Consider the following 14,731-nt stretch of genomic DNA (forward strand, 5'->3'; position numbering starts at 1 on the left):
TGTTAATATGTCACTTCTCTAACCAAGTAAGCCTTTAAGTCTTACCTCCTAAGGAGAAAAGGGCAAAGTTGAATGGGCTTTGGTTCTCTGAAGCCAGGAAACTTAATGTTTACATGAAAACATGAGTTTACATTCATCCATCAACTAGCTGTGAGACCTTGGACTCCACATCTCTAAGCTTCAGTTTCTTTAGTTCAATTGGACAAGCATTGAGCATTTGCCCCATGAGTTCATGCACAGAATGGAGGGGTATGAAGTCAAGACATGCCCCCTGCTCTCTAGAGGCTAACACACCCAAACAACTCAAATGTGAACTTGCAAGCTGGAGAATTTGGGTCAGTAGAGAACAGTGGAGAATAGTGTACAGGAGTGGGGGAATGGCACTAGCAAGGCCAGAGGGTTATGAAGGGACAGAGCACACCTTCCTTTCTTGAGGCTGATTCACCAGGGACGATGCATGTACTTCCATGGCTCCCATTGACATGCTTACCCATACCACCTTGTCCTTGAGCAGGATTCCAAGGCACTTGTTTAAATGGCTGGGGCTTACCTCTGTACCCAACAGTGAGGTCTGATAAACTTCATTTCTGAAAGCCTTTTTAAAATTGATTGAAAATGGATTGTTTTCATACATTATATTCTGATCATCCCCCATATCACCAGTTCCCCTAAGATCCTCCCCACCTTCCCACCCACCCAAATCCACACCCTTTCTGTCTTTCTCTCTTAATAGAAGACAAACAGGCAACTAAAACAAACTAACCAGCCCAAATAAGACAAAACAAACAAACAGGGGGGTGGGAAAGGAGAAAGAAACAAGGAAAAAGCACAATTAACACACACAGACTCAGACACCTACACTCACACACACAGAAAACCTATAAAGACACAAAACTGGAAACCATCATATATAAGCAAAAGAACTAGATGGTAAAAAAAAGTAATACCCAGCACTATGAGACAAAATAAATCTCCAAAAATACCACTGAGTTCATTTTGTATTGGCCATCTACTGTTGGGTATGGGGCCTGTCCATCAGTGTACTTTGTATACCCAGTGAGACTTCATAAGAGAAAACTAATTTTTCCTCTGTGAGTGATTATCAATTGGAGATAGGCTATGGTTAGGATGAGGATCTTTTCAAAAAACCTTTTGCAACAAAAATGGAATCATCCACTAAATGGAAAAGTACAGTGAATCCCCCTGTTCTCTTTACTCAATTTCAAGTTTCTAACTGAAAACCATTTCTTCAGATAATAATCCAACCTATTTTCCTACTCACATATTATCTTGAAGCAAATCTTAGAAACAACACAGCATTTTTTTTTGGTAACTGTAATCCTAAGGGTCTCTAAAGGGTAAGATTGTTGGAAAATAATGTGTATATCATTATCATGGTTAAAATAAACAAAACCTCAGCTTCATTAAAGAGCAAGTCAATCTTCTCATTCTCAAATGTGTCATGAACGTCACTACTTAATCTAGAGTTTGGCTTGGTTCAGAACCTAAATAAGTTGTGTGGTTGGGTTTGGTTACTCTGTTCTCAAGTCTCTTTTCAGTGTGCAGATTTCTCCTTCCTCTGCACATCTTTCACTCAACCTCTTTCTTTATTCCTTAAAATCTATTTATTGAAGAAACCAGGCAGTTGATCCTATGGACTCTCTCATTTTCTGGAGCTTTCTGACTTCATTCCCATGGGATTCACTATTGCCTTTCCCAGTTGGCTGAAGAAGCTCAGTGGGATGTAGGTTCCCTTTGCATGTGGCAGGATTGTATCAAAAGGGATCGTGTGGGAGGGACAAGTATCTGGTTATGCCACACTGCCACAATTCAAGAAGAAGGCAGCCACTGATGATCAAAAGCCACTAACTCCCGAGCCTGTATACTAAAGTAACTGTTTCTATTGCATTTCTAGACTTACTAGCTATAATACCTCTGCAGAGACAACCAATCAGCTCTTCATCAAATGTTCCACCACACAGTGGTACACTCACAATATATAGGCAGCGAGACCTAGCAATCAGTCAATAAACAAGACTTGATTCTCTGTAGTTATGTATTATTTTTCAAAATAATCTGTTAGTTTATTCGCATCTTCTAGTGAAGAATAATAACATCTGTATTATTTCACTGTTGTGGTTTCAAAATTATTTTGTACTCATGAACAAACATATTTAGTAAGTTTCAGTCTATTCCAATTATTATTCCCATTGATAATCAAATTGCACCATCTTTGGCCAGTTGGAGTTTCATTAAGCATCTTTGAGTCCTCTGACGTCATGAGAAAGTCTTTACTTTCTGGTCTAATATGATACTCTAGTCATGTAATCAATCCTGCCTGGAATTAGCTTCCTCCACAAGGACCATCTGTCATTCTGCTAGTGAAAGTGGAACCTAGCCACCCCCCCCCCCCACCCCGCTGCCATGATATGAACACTGGCAGAGTCTTAAGCAGATTTGGGTCCATTTACCTTTCTTACTATGGGAATAGGCGATCCATTCTGGCCTAAATAAGTCCTGAGAGATGATCCTGTGTGAGGAAAGTGACCACTTAAGCATCGCAGCTTAAAGAAAGATCGATGCAAGGCAGGCTCTCAACCAAAGCTGGAATGTGAGGGACAGAGATGAGAATCAAAGTTGGGAACACAAACTTATTTAGCAGCTATATTGACAGCTGAAGGCAGTGCGGGTAGAAATGGGTAAAGATGAAAGTTGTTGATTCAAATCATCGCTCTGTTGCTTATCAACTGCATGTGAACGGTGGATTACCTAACTCTTGAAGCCCTGTAACCTCACCTGCAAAGTGCAAACAGTATTGCATCCCCCACAAGGCTACTTGGAGGAGCAGATGATGTTGTAGAGGAAGCACACACAGAGTGATATATGGTACCCCGTAGAGCTAAAAGGGTAACAGGCTGGTCCCCAGCATTGCACACAGTTTTGTCAAAACAGAAGGGGTTGGCTGGAATCAGAACTCAGCTTCTCCCTGCCCTATCTGCCTGTTCAGCGGTGTCCCCAGCACACCTGCATTATTATCTGAAAATGCTGCAGAGGATTAATAATGGCTCCTCCAACATCTTTCTAAACCACATTTTATTGATTACTTTGTTGAAAATATGATATCATATATTGAATGTTGCCAAAGGAAAGAAATAATAAAGTCTTCCGAAGGGTATTTTTCTTATTTGATACCTAAGTTGACAACTTTCATTTTGAGAAACTTAGGATGTGTGTGTGTGTGTGTGTGTGTGTGTGTGTGTGTGTGTGTGTGTGTGTGTGCGTGTTTTTAAATTAGATCCCATAGTAACAAATGCTGAAGAGATTTTTAGGTTTTAGAAGAGAATTATAACATTTTGCCTTAAGTATTGATCTGATACCTCAGTGCCCCTTAAAAATGATCCAAGATGGCGGTTCTGAGCAATGCCTTATACAACACGTGAGTTTTAGAAAATACAATATTATTATGTTAACTCATATTTTTTGGAACCTTTGCTCATTACATCAATGCTGCCTGGTAAACCTTTCTGAGGTAACTTGTTTCTCTATGATTTTATTTTTGAGGTTCTATCAGAAGGACTTTTAAGTCAATATGCTGAGAATTGCAACAGCTGTCTAGCGGTTACTATAGCCACATGAACTGTTGCAAAAGATGGACTTGAAGTAATCATAATATGTTATTGAAAAATTCAGAGAAGTGGGGGGGGGCAGGAGAGACTCCCTGTATCCCTCCAATCCCATTAATGCAGGAATGCACAAATCCTATAGCTTTCTTTTCCCATAGATTGGCAACTATAAGTGGCAGCCATGCTGGTACAGTGGTGTAGCCATCCCACTCTTGAAAGTGGTTACTAATACTGTTGAGGATGAATGTTGAACATAGGGTGGCATCACTGACCAGTTCTGGTCTCAGAATGACAGAATTTCACTATCTGCAGCCACACTTGATTTTGAGATTTGGGGTCCCCCAACCTTCTCTTTATGCTGTGTGATCTTTTTCCTTCCAGTAAGATATTAGGCCCTGCTTCTCATCTTACACATTTCACCTGCTTTTCACAGGTTGCTCTGGGAGGAAGGGGGGGGGGATGGGGTGGGGGTGGAGTGTCACCTCTATGGCAATGCCACTGTCTCAACACCACTCATCCCCCCCCCTGCAGACCCTGCGGGGCAATCCAGGATCACCTGAATTTGATGCCTCTCTGTTCAAAGTCAAGGCTGCTGAACATGGATGGCAGTGAGTTTGCCTTTCTCAAGAATGGGCAAAACAGAACTTATGAAATAAATACGTCTAATGTTTGAAATAAAACATTATCTTCCCCTCACTTATAAATTGCTTCTCCAAGTTGATTTCATCAAGATCAGTATGCTCGTATTTTAAAGATCATGTTCTTGCTGGCAGCCACCACATAACCAATCATTCCTATTTTGAATAAGAAGGAAAGTACCAGATTTTTTGGGGTGTGTGTGTGTGATAAAGCTGAGGCATGTGCCATGCTGGGTAAATTTAACACCAACTGTGTCAAGGGGCGGGATGAATAACAAGCACCCTTCCATCTTTCCTTTCTGTTCTAGGATATAGGTTTGATTTTAGCTGGAACTTCAGCATCACCTCTAGCTACAGCTTGGGCTAAAACATAGCTCATGTTTCAGACTCATTAAGAAAGCTATAATGCATAGTCTCTAAGGCCGAGAAAATCCCCCGTTATATCCTTGAGCACATTAGCAACTGACTTACATTTTTTACATTGTCCACGCTCAGGGTCTGAATTTGCCTAACTTTTTCAAGCTTTACTGGGAAATTGCCAGTTGTATTTACTTTAGACTCAAACCATGTTTCACCAACAAGCTATTTTTAGTTATTAGTTCTCAAAATGGTTCAAATTATAGTTCTCTATTGTATCCTTATCCATCCTAGCTGAGCTCAAAGGTGACATTTTCTTAATTGGCCACAGAGTTAAGTTTCAACTATTCTAAAATGATGCTCACACTGGGGGTGGAGGGCGGAGAGATACTACAGTTTAGAAGAAGAATTTCAGAATTCCATATGTGTACAGCTAGCTATGAAATAGCTGATCTTGAGGCTTGGCTGCGTTTTTGTTTGTTTGTTTCCGGTAAAGTAGAGACTGAAGGTCTGACTTCTGTTTTTATAAAACACTGTGTGTAAGCACCGCACTAGACATAAGCGCCTGATGGTCAGCAAGTTTGCAAGGTCTCATTTTCAGGTGACCTATGGAAAATTTTCGACTAAGTATTTTGCCAATATTGCAAATGTATTTTGAGCGCCTACTGTGTGCCACAAAATATCCTTTCACTGAGGACTGCCAGAACAAGGAGGAGAGACCAAAGCCCCTGTGAGAAGCTGTACTGTAGTGAGATGTAGCAGTGAGGGAGGGAGGGCATGGACAGTGAAGTAAGAACAGGCCAGACTCGGGTAAGTACACCAGGGACGCAGGGAGACTGGGCTGTAATTTTAGCATGTTGGTTGGAGTAGGGTTTATTGAAAAGTGAAAGTTAGGCAAATGTGCTACCTTGGCTCTGCAATGTCCCCAGTGGTTCACTTGTTAAAGGTTTGGCCCCCAGTTCCTTGCTGGTGAGCATTGGTGGGACTGTACGAAGTGGCCTAGTGAGAGATTTTAGACCACTGGAGGAATGCCCTCCAAGGGGATTATGGGACAGTGTCTCCTTCCTCTCCTTCTCCTATGCTTAGTGAGAGGGTAAACAGGTTTCTGATACTCTGTGTCCATACCATGAAGTACTGTGCCAGCACAGGCCCAAAGTAGTCAGCCAATTTTTGGAATGAAAACCTGTCAAACTGAGTTGAAAGGAATCAAGTTCCCTCTCTCTGTCTCTGTCTCTGTCTCTGTTTCTCTCTCTGTCTCTGTCTCTCTCTCTCTCTCTGTCTCTGTGTCTCTCTCTCTCTCTGTCTCTCTCTCCTGATTATCTTAAGTGTTTGTGACAGTTTCAGAAAGGTGACCAACAATGGCAGTTTAGAGGAGAGACGACATTCGATTTGTGAACCCTTGAAGAAAGTTGCTCCAGATAGAGGAGCCAACCAGAGCATGCAGCAAGAAGGAAGGGTGGCTAGGCAAAGTGAGCAAGTGCACTCCAGAGAGAACACCCAGGTCAACAGCAAACGGACCCCTTCGGCAGATCTTGACTATTCCTTTAAGGATTTGACCTTCAGTTGGTTGCAATGGAGTTGGGACTTAGCACAAAGCAGTGACACTCCTGATGCATTTCCAATAGATCCAGTAACGTTTCCCTGTACAAAGCAGGTCTCCAGAAGAGAAGTCTGGAGACTGGCATCTGGGAGGCCCTTGCAGTACTCCAGGGAAAAGATGGTAGCGGCTCTGCTCAGGACCAGAGCAGTGAAAGTGGTAGACTGTGTTTGGACTTGGCGTAGTACTTAAGGGAAAGTAAAACACTGTCTTGAAGGACTGAATGAAGAGTATTGAGAGAAAGGAGGCTGCGCTAGTTCTAAATTGACATTATCTACTCCTTTCTTTCAAACATCTAATAATCTTCTTGCTTTCTTTCAACTCTGTGCCCCTTACCATGCTCATGTCATTTAGTAAAGTTCTGAATAGCTCTTCCCATCCCCTAACCCTGTTTTCTGTTCACATCACACCCGACCAGTTTCCATATGTAATTTCACATCACACGTCCCTCGTAAGCATTTCCTAGAAGATAAATGATGAATGATCACTCATTCTTGAAAGTTGATATTTGTCCCTGCTCAGATATATTTGATCAGTGCTTCAAGAAAGGAGAATTTTAGGGGCTTTCCTCCATCAACACTGCAATTTTTAAGTCAAAACAACCAGGCTTCCTTCTTATTTGGCATGCTTTGCTGCTGCTTCTCATGGGTACATGGACACAAGAACACCCATGACAGACATGCATCCCACCCACCAAAACCTTTCCTCTTCACTAGGCCAAGAAAGAGGTCCTCAGTTTCCCAGACTTTGTCATGACCCTTTGACAGGCAAGTGGCACAGAGGTCCCTCACATTCTCCATCTTAGCCTCTCCTCTCTGTTACAGACCTGTGTCTCTGCACCTGGGTACCAAGAATTTGAACCTAAGTCCTCACACTTGCATGACAAAGATTTTACCTACTGATCCATCTCCCTGGCCCTCCAGTCCCCTCAAATTTGTGTGTTAAAAATTGTAATTCCCAAAGAAATGGTATTAGGAGGCAGAGGCTCTGGGAGGTGGTTAGACCATGATGGTGAAGCCATCATGAATAAAATAGTATCTATAAAATGTTGCGAGGGGCTGCCTCGAGTCACCTACCATGCAGCTACACAAAAGGAAGGCTCCATATACACTCTCAAGATGCAGAACCCCCTAGCACCTTGATCGTGGACTCATCCTCTAGAGTTCCTGAGAAATAGATACTTGTTCAGAAGTTCCCCAATTATAACAGAATGAGAGGATTAAGACCTCAGACCCACCAGGAGTTTTCCATCAAGGATGCAGTGATGGGTAATTAAGCACAGTGATGAGGTCATGCTTTGGGACTATACAAAGCAGAGATTATCACAATTGTAAAAAATAACATATTTTTATTAATTATATATTAGGAAATACAATATGATCTAAATTTGGTAGTCCCAAATTTACAACCACAGGCAGAAAAAACATTCCCTCTCCCACCTGATTCCTTTCATGTTCAACACCCATATTGAACATTATGTCTTCATTTTCTTGCTTATGGAAAAGAAATCCAGAATTTGGAATGTAAGTAGAGGTTTTATTCCATTACTTACTATTCATATCAAATAGACATGTTTTCTAAATATCACACCTGGTAATTTTCCACAATTTCCCTTACTTAACAGTTAGCTAGTCACAGATTTCTCCCTGAGAATAAAGAGTGCAAATTTCTTCCAAAGCTAAATAGCTTAAAAGACTTTTTAATATCTGCCTTAAAATTATGCCTAATGTGTTGCCTCTGGATCTGTATAGCTACAGCTTTTTAAGTGATACCAATAAATCCATCCAGCAGGAATTATATAAAACTTATATAATTAATATTTGTAAGCTGTCTTAAGATCTTGGCGAGAAAATGGGTGCTGAAATCCAAAACTATTCCATAACGTTCCCTTTAAATCAGCTGCCAGCTATATTCCAGATAGCTTCTAAATCCAGCACTAGGCAAAAACACGGCTACTATTAGAAATATACTATTTCTTTTTAAAAGCAAGGGTCAGAAAGGTTCATTAAAATGGGTCAAAGAAGCCATGGAAATTCCATCTATTGGTCAGAAACACAAAACCCTACACAGTTGATAGGTGTGGAAACAGAGTCCAAATATCTCCCTGGAATGCAAACTGCTTCTGCATCCTAATCTGTGCAAAGAGAGCTGCCGTTAAGTGTCTGTGTGTTTCCCACTAACATATTCTTACTGAAGAGGTGCTGGTCAGCCAAGGCCCCAGGAAACAAGGTTTAAATTGAAGGTCATTCTACAGCCGGCCCATGCATAGGTGGGCTGAAGACAAGGCCAGAGTAGAATTACCAGATAAAACACAGCACTCGCTGGTGAACTTGGATTTGAATATTACAGGGAATATATTTAGAATCACTGTTTACTTGAAATTCAAGTATGACCGGACAGCTTGAGAGTTTATTTGCTAAATGAGACACCAGGAGGCAAAGGAAAATTAAGATGGTATGCTTTCCATCTCCACTATACCTACACCTAGTGCAAGCATCCATGGGCAGGATCTTACACTTCTCCACTTCATATAATGGCTCTTCTTACTTATAAAATGATAGTTTTCAAGCTCTGTAAACAATGTTAAAAACATATCATTGAAAGAAATGGGCTGTGCTGGTGTGAAGGATTATAAAATATTTAAAGGTTCACGTGCTAGAAAAATGTTACATCAGTTCCTGTCATTTAAATCATGCACCCAGAGTCTAGCTTTGTAGTCACGCTGTTTTAACCGGGTGATAACCTATTGACTCCACATTTCCCATGACCAAACAACCATAGGATGAGACAGACATGACCACCTACTTCTTAGAGCTGGTATTGTCTTCTACAGGAAACATGAACGTTTCACTTGATAGCTCACGAGCATGGCAAATAGCTGACTCCTCAACAGTGATTTAGAGACAGATACTCTTTTTTTCTTTTTGAGCTGAGGACTGAACCCAGGGCCCTTTGCTTGCTAGGCAAGCGCTCTACCACTGAGTTAAATCCCCAACCCAAGAGACAGACACTCTTGAGAGGAGCTTAGTTCTGACTGCTCTTATGAGGATCTTTCCTTTGCCATGGGTCCCACTGAAGTGATAAATGTTTTTTGTTTGTTTTGTTTTGTTTTGTTTTGTTTTGTTTTGTTTTGAGACAGGGTTTCTCTGTGTAGCTTTGGAGCCTTTCCTGGAACTCACTCTGTAGCCCAGGCTGACCTCGAACTCGCAGAGATCTGCCTGTCTCTGCCTCCCGAGTGCTGGGATTAAAGGCGTGTGCCACTACTGCCAGGCAATAAGTATTTTTTTAAATGCCACTCTGTGTATTTTTGTAGGTGCTAGGCTCCCCGATCCTTAAGTGAAATGATTGTTTTAGACAATTGTCTTAGATGGTATGAATATTGGACCAGTATTTTCTCCATAGAAACACTAGCACATTAGACATGCCCAAGTGCTAAGGTTCAATTGGAGATCTGGCCATTATTGAGGACTCTGGGTGCTGGAGAAAGTCACTCAGAACCATCAGATAAAACGACCCATTTACTCCAAATTATCCCCAAATGTGTCGCTCTGGGGATCTGACCTTTCAGATTTAGCTGACTTGGGCTTTCTAAATACACCAGTTTGCAGAAATCCTTGGTGAGGACCTTATTTTACTTTAATTGTAACTAAACCTTTTTTTTCTTTCCTGGTCATTGTGCTATGGCTGAACCAACACATTCTTAACCTTTTAAATTAGGCATTTAGTGGCTCAGCCGACTGTCTTCCTAATTTGCATACTGAGTTTGCTGAAACAGTCAGCCTTGGCATGTTAGTCGCAGAGTCCAAGTGCAAACACACAAGCTCTGCGTTCGGAGAGGGTGACCTGTGTGTTTAGTGCTGGGTATAGTAGTCATCTTTCCTGAGGGTAAGAGCGGCCAGCGCTAACATTACTGAGCATTTTCCATGTCCCCAGCACTGTAAACTTGTAAGTGTGCCCAGTCAGTTAGCATTTCCACCAACCTAATTTTAAATAGGAGAAAATGCAGGGTGGTTAGGGTACTCGGCTTGAACTCAGGTGGGTACTGTGAATAGTCAGGCTGCAGAATCTACCTGCCTCTCCTTGCTTCTATGAACTCATCAGAAGACAATATAAAGAGCTTTCAATGTTCAGGTCTCTTCATACAAAGGAAGATGCCATGTCTTTTACTGGAACCACAGATTTCAGGCAAAAGGAACACAGGCAGCTGTCCCTTGTTACCCCAATACACCTTCCTGGGAAAAGGTTGTTACTTTGCAGTATACTTGTGATACACTCCTGAACTGACACACATGAGGCCTTGCATAGGCAAAGAGCCGTAGCCAATGTTAGTTATGCAGAGAAGAGAAAGCTGATGGGTCCAGAACACACGTATACACACATGCACACACCCACACCTACACACACACACAGATCCCTTGCTGGTGAAATTTTAACTCTCTTGGTCTTGCTTACCAGAGGACCAATGAGTGTTCCAGGGTGTGCCTGGGAATGGGGTGCACTGTATTTTTCCTGATCCAGTGCTGGGGTAGACAGGGCAAACCCAGAGCAAGAGAAGCCAGATCACTAGCTTCATATATATATATATATATATATGAGAGAGAGATTACTATTATGTAATGAATTTCTTTTGTCTTCTTCAGTATTTAAAAAGACCATTTGAATGCTTCTATGTACCTTCTATATCTATCTTGCTGAGGGGTTTTTGAAGTGAATGGGGCCACCCAACCCCAAGGGCAGCAATGACAGCAGATGGAGGGGGCAAAGTTCACTCAGTGGCCTCTGTCCCCGTTCCCTGCATAGTTCCTGTGCCAAACCTTGGAGACTCAGGACTGGGTTTTAATTCACACATGGTACTCCTATCCATCCCACCTCCGGTAATTCAGGGAACAAAGGTTGAGCTGTCTCCTATCAAGGATGCCAGTAATACAAGCATATTTTCAGGTGTCCATAATATGTATATGTACTGATGAAACACTATGCATATATCAGGAGGATTTGTAAAGCTAAAAATTAAAGCCCTACTGGACACTGTCTCTGACTCAATCAAGTATCACTTTAAGGGTTTGTTCAAGTCTTTCTGAAGCCTCTAAAGCTGGAGAGAAAATAGAACAGGGAAGAATAAAAAAGCCATCCTTTGGTGAATAGTGTGCCAGAGAAGCTCCAGCACAATCTGCTGGAACATGCCATTATCCAGAACCTTCTAGAAAAATATGTCAATCTGAAAATGCTTTACTTTGGAATACAGAGACTCTCGTGAGGTATTTATGATAATTTTGACATTATTTTCCAGCCTATTTATGGTAAGCAGTTTTATTAACAAATTGTTCATGGAAAGATTCATTCAGATTTACAAACTCCAGAGAAAGCTGCCTTCAGGGTCATGGCTGCCTATATGGGATAGCAACATGATTAAGAGGCAATATGTCTTCCTAGGCCTCCGGAGCCTGTGACCTGATGGCCCTGATCCCAGCAGAAGCCTGGAGGGCATAAAGCTGAGGCTGCTCAGCCAGTCTCTGAAACACCAGCCACCTGGCTATGGGGGAGGAGAATGGCAACAGGCAATGTTTTACTCTCAACAGTAACACTAGTGACATCAATCAGTCAATCTCAATCAATCAATCAATCAATCAATCAGTAAACCATCTTATTTGAGCTCCTTGTTAGGATTAATCCATTTTTGTTTTTGTTTTGCTAACTGTCCAAAAAATATTAAGAACACAAATAAATAAATAAATAATAAATAAGTGGATACAGGTACACAATCAGTTTAGCAAACAAAATCTATCCTAGCCCACTGCAGGTTTCTTAAGCTTCTTAATCGGGTTCCCTTCCCGTTTCATCCCGTTTCATCCCGTCCTCATCTCTCCTTTGAGGACCAGGGATCTACCTCTGGAGGCAGTCCAGCTGGGAAGGCTAGTCCACTTTCAGGTCTAAGCGCTCCTCTCCCCGGAGGACTGCCAGGGAAGCTGCCTGACTGTTCCGGAAAGATCTGCAAGCAGGTCTCTAGACCTTGCAGATGAAAGGCTCTCCCAGACGTTACAGCATGTAGAGAAAATAGCACGCTATAGGCTCAATCTGGGGAACTTTCCCTTAAAACCAAATTATCCTCTGAGAGCCGCAGGGAAGCTTCCAGATTCTTCTCAAGGAATGACTTCTTTCGGGCGGGGGTGGGGAGGCATATTTACAGGAACCTAAGCAATTCAAGAGGGGAAACACTTGAACTAATGCTTGACTCTTGAATCGGCTTGTACGTGGGTTTGGGTCCGATCTTAAACAGACCAGACTGCTGTTTTGGGTTACTCCCCCCTCCCACCCACTCCCATGCGTGCCTTGTTCCTTATTGGGCTACACTTTTTCTGGATAAAAACCTAAGTTCCCAACCTGAGACGGTGGTGCCTGATTACATCTTCGCAGTCCGCAAGCTGGTTTGGGTTGTCTGCCCAAGGTCGCGGCTGCTAGAAATCCCTAGACCATCCGGGCATGCATAGTGGAGCCGGAGAGCGATATTTGGGCATGGGGCACAGGCAGAAGGGGGTGTGTGTCCTACTTTTAGACAAGTTATTAGTTTCATTCAGGGAGCACATTTTTAAAAGGCTTTTGGCCACGGTAGACCTGCAATTCTCCAGCAGTGATCGCAAGCTTGACCCCAGCCTGGGCCGCTGCCCCATAGACTGTGCCGCATCATCCTAAGCCTAAGTAAAAAGAGACGCGGGAGTTCCAGAGACCTCTAAGTCCCGGAGCGATAACCAGCCTGGTTGAGCGCACATGATGCTGAAGCCCTCTTAGCAGCGGCTTTATCAGACCCCTGCCCTGGCTCTGTATCCCATGGCAGGACAAACTACGGCAGGAAGTGATGTCTGGGACTGTGGCAGGTGCGCTCTGAGACCCCCAGAGAAGAAGAGAAGCCACAGAGAGCAGTCGTCTCCTTGAGGGGTTCGGTGTTCTAACGCGCCAGCTAGCCAGACACCTGTTTCACAAAGACTGAATTTGTGGGGGACACGGGCTGCCGCCACAAAGACCCAGTCTTTTCTCCCCTCCAGGACCTCCAAAACCGCACATCTCAAACCTAAGTTCGCACGCCCTGCAGACCCACCACCTCCAGTGGCGACTTATTTCTCGATCTCGCCGAACCTCCCCCCCCCCCCCAGTCCCCCGCCAGAGACGGAGACTGGTGCCGGCTTCCCCATGCCTGGCTCTTCCGCGCGGAGCGCGCCAAGTACCTGCGGTGAAGATGCAGAGAGCGATGAGCGCCTTGCAGACCATGTTACTCCGGCGCTCGGTACCGAGCTGGACGCGGCTAGGGAAGAGTTTCCTGGGACTGACCAAGTGCGTTGGTCACCAGCAGCTCCTGTTCCGCCCGGTGGGCTGCGGGAGGAGCGGGTGGAGCTGACCGCCCGGCTGGATCAGTCCAGGCAGCTTTGGTGGCAGCTTTGGCGTCTGGCGGCGCTAGGCGAAGCGGTGGCGGTGCGCAGAGTCAGCTGTGTGCCCTGCGGCGCCAGGCACACTTCTGCTCCATCCCAGCTGCCGGAGCCCAGGGCCCGCCTGTACCGTCGCCAAACTCCTCCCACCCGGCCCTCCTGCGAGGACAGGGCCACCCACTGGCCTCCCCCCTCCCTGCGCGCTAGTCCCAGGAGTCCCGGCCCAGGGCGGCCTCTGCTGGACAGCGGGCGCTAAGCCTGGGCTTTCAGTGGATTCAGAGGTCCTTGCACTTTTCCAGAAGCCAAGGCAAAGTGAAGTGCTAATGGGTCCCTGCCCTCAGAAGTCCAACTCAGTTTTGCTTACAAAAACGTATTACCTTTAGAGAGGTGACTAAGAGGTCACCTCAGAGAATCAACATACTTCTTTCCTTTCCAAGAATGGGATGAAGACCTTCCCCTTCATTTCTGCAAACAACTTTCTGTGTATATTAAACCCTCACCAGCCCTGAACTCCCGCTGCACTTCCTGGTGCCTGGGCTACTCTATTCAGCTTCATACCAGAAGAAATGCCACTGTCTGGTGACATGGTCGCTAGATAACTGAACCAGGTGTCTGACTAGGTACTGCGCTGAAGTTCCTTGCACTAACTCAAAGACATAAAATTATCATTTCACAGATAAGAAACTAAAGGCGTGAGAAACTAAGGAACGCACTGTTTATATAGTTTATTTAAGAATGGTTTGTACAGCAGGCCCATAACCACAACATAATCCTATATTGTTATATAATAATAATAGTTGACATTTCTTGAGAAATGGCATAGGCTAGTCAGTGGACAATGTCCATTCACATAGGACACAAGTCAAGTCATTTACTTCCCATTAGAATCATCCCAGGTGGGTACATTGTATTTCATTTGGGGGTAGGAAATAAATGCACGTGCTTGCCCAGGCCTCACAGTTACCAAAGGGTAATCAGACGCCTCCCTGGGCTCAATCTCTGTACTGGAATGTCTCTCCAAAGATCAGGTCTTCTCCAAAGAGGGGTCAAAGCTGACCTTTCACCTAATTTTCCCCTCCCCCACCTTCGACTTGTCCA

At 43.8% G+C, this 14,731-nt stretch overlaps 1 protein-coding gene across 1 annotated transcript in view; it reads right to left on the bottom strand.

Moving 5' to 3' along the window:
• Positions 1-13,775, bottom strand: part of Parm1 (prostate androgen-regulated mucin-like protein 1) — a 102,825-nt gene extending 89,050 nt beyond the window's left edge. Inside the window, exon 1 of the mRNA XM_036200657.1 lies at positions 13,436-13,775. Within this exon, the coding sequence (XP_036056550.1) occupies positions 13,436-13,478 (43 nt within the window). The 5' untranslated portion in view covers positions 13,479-13,775. The remainder of the gene's footprint in view (positions 1-13,435) is intronic.
• Between the last annotated feature and the right edge of the window lie 956 nt (positions 13,776-14,731).

The sequence above is a fragment of the Onychomys torridus genome, chromosome 10 (genome assembly GCF_903995425.1).
Source record: "Onychomys torridus chromosome 10, mOncTor1.1, whole genome shotgun sequence".
Lineage (NCBI taxonomy): Eukaryota > Metazoa > Chordata > Mammalia > Rodentia > Cricetidae > Onychomys > Onychomys torridus.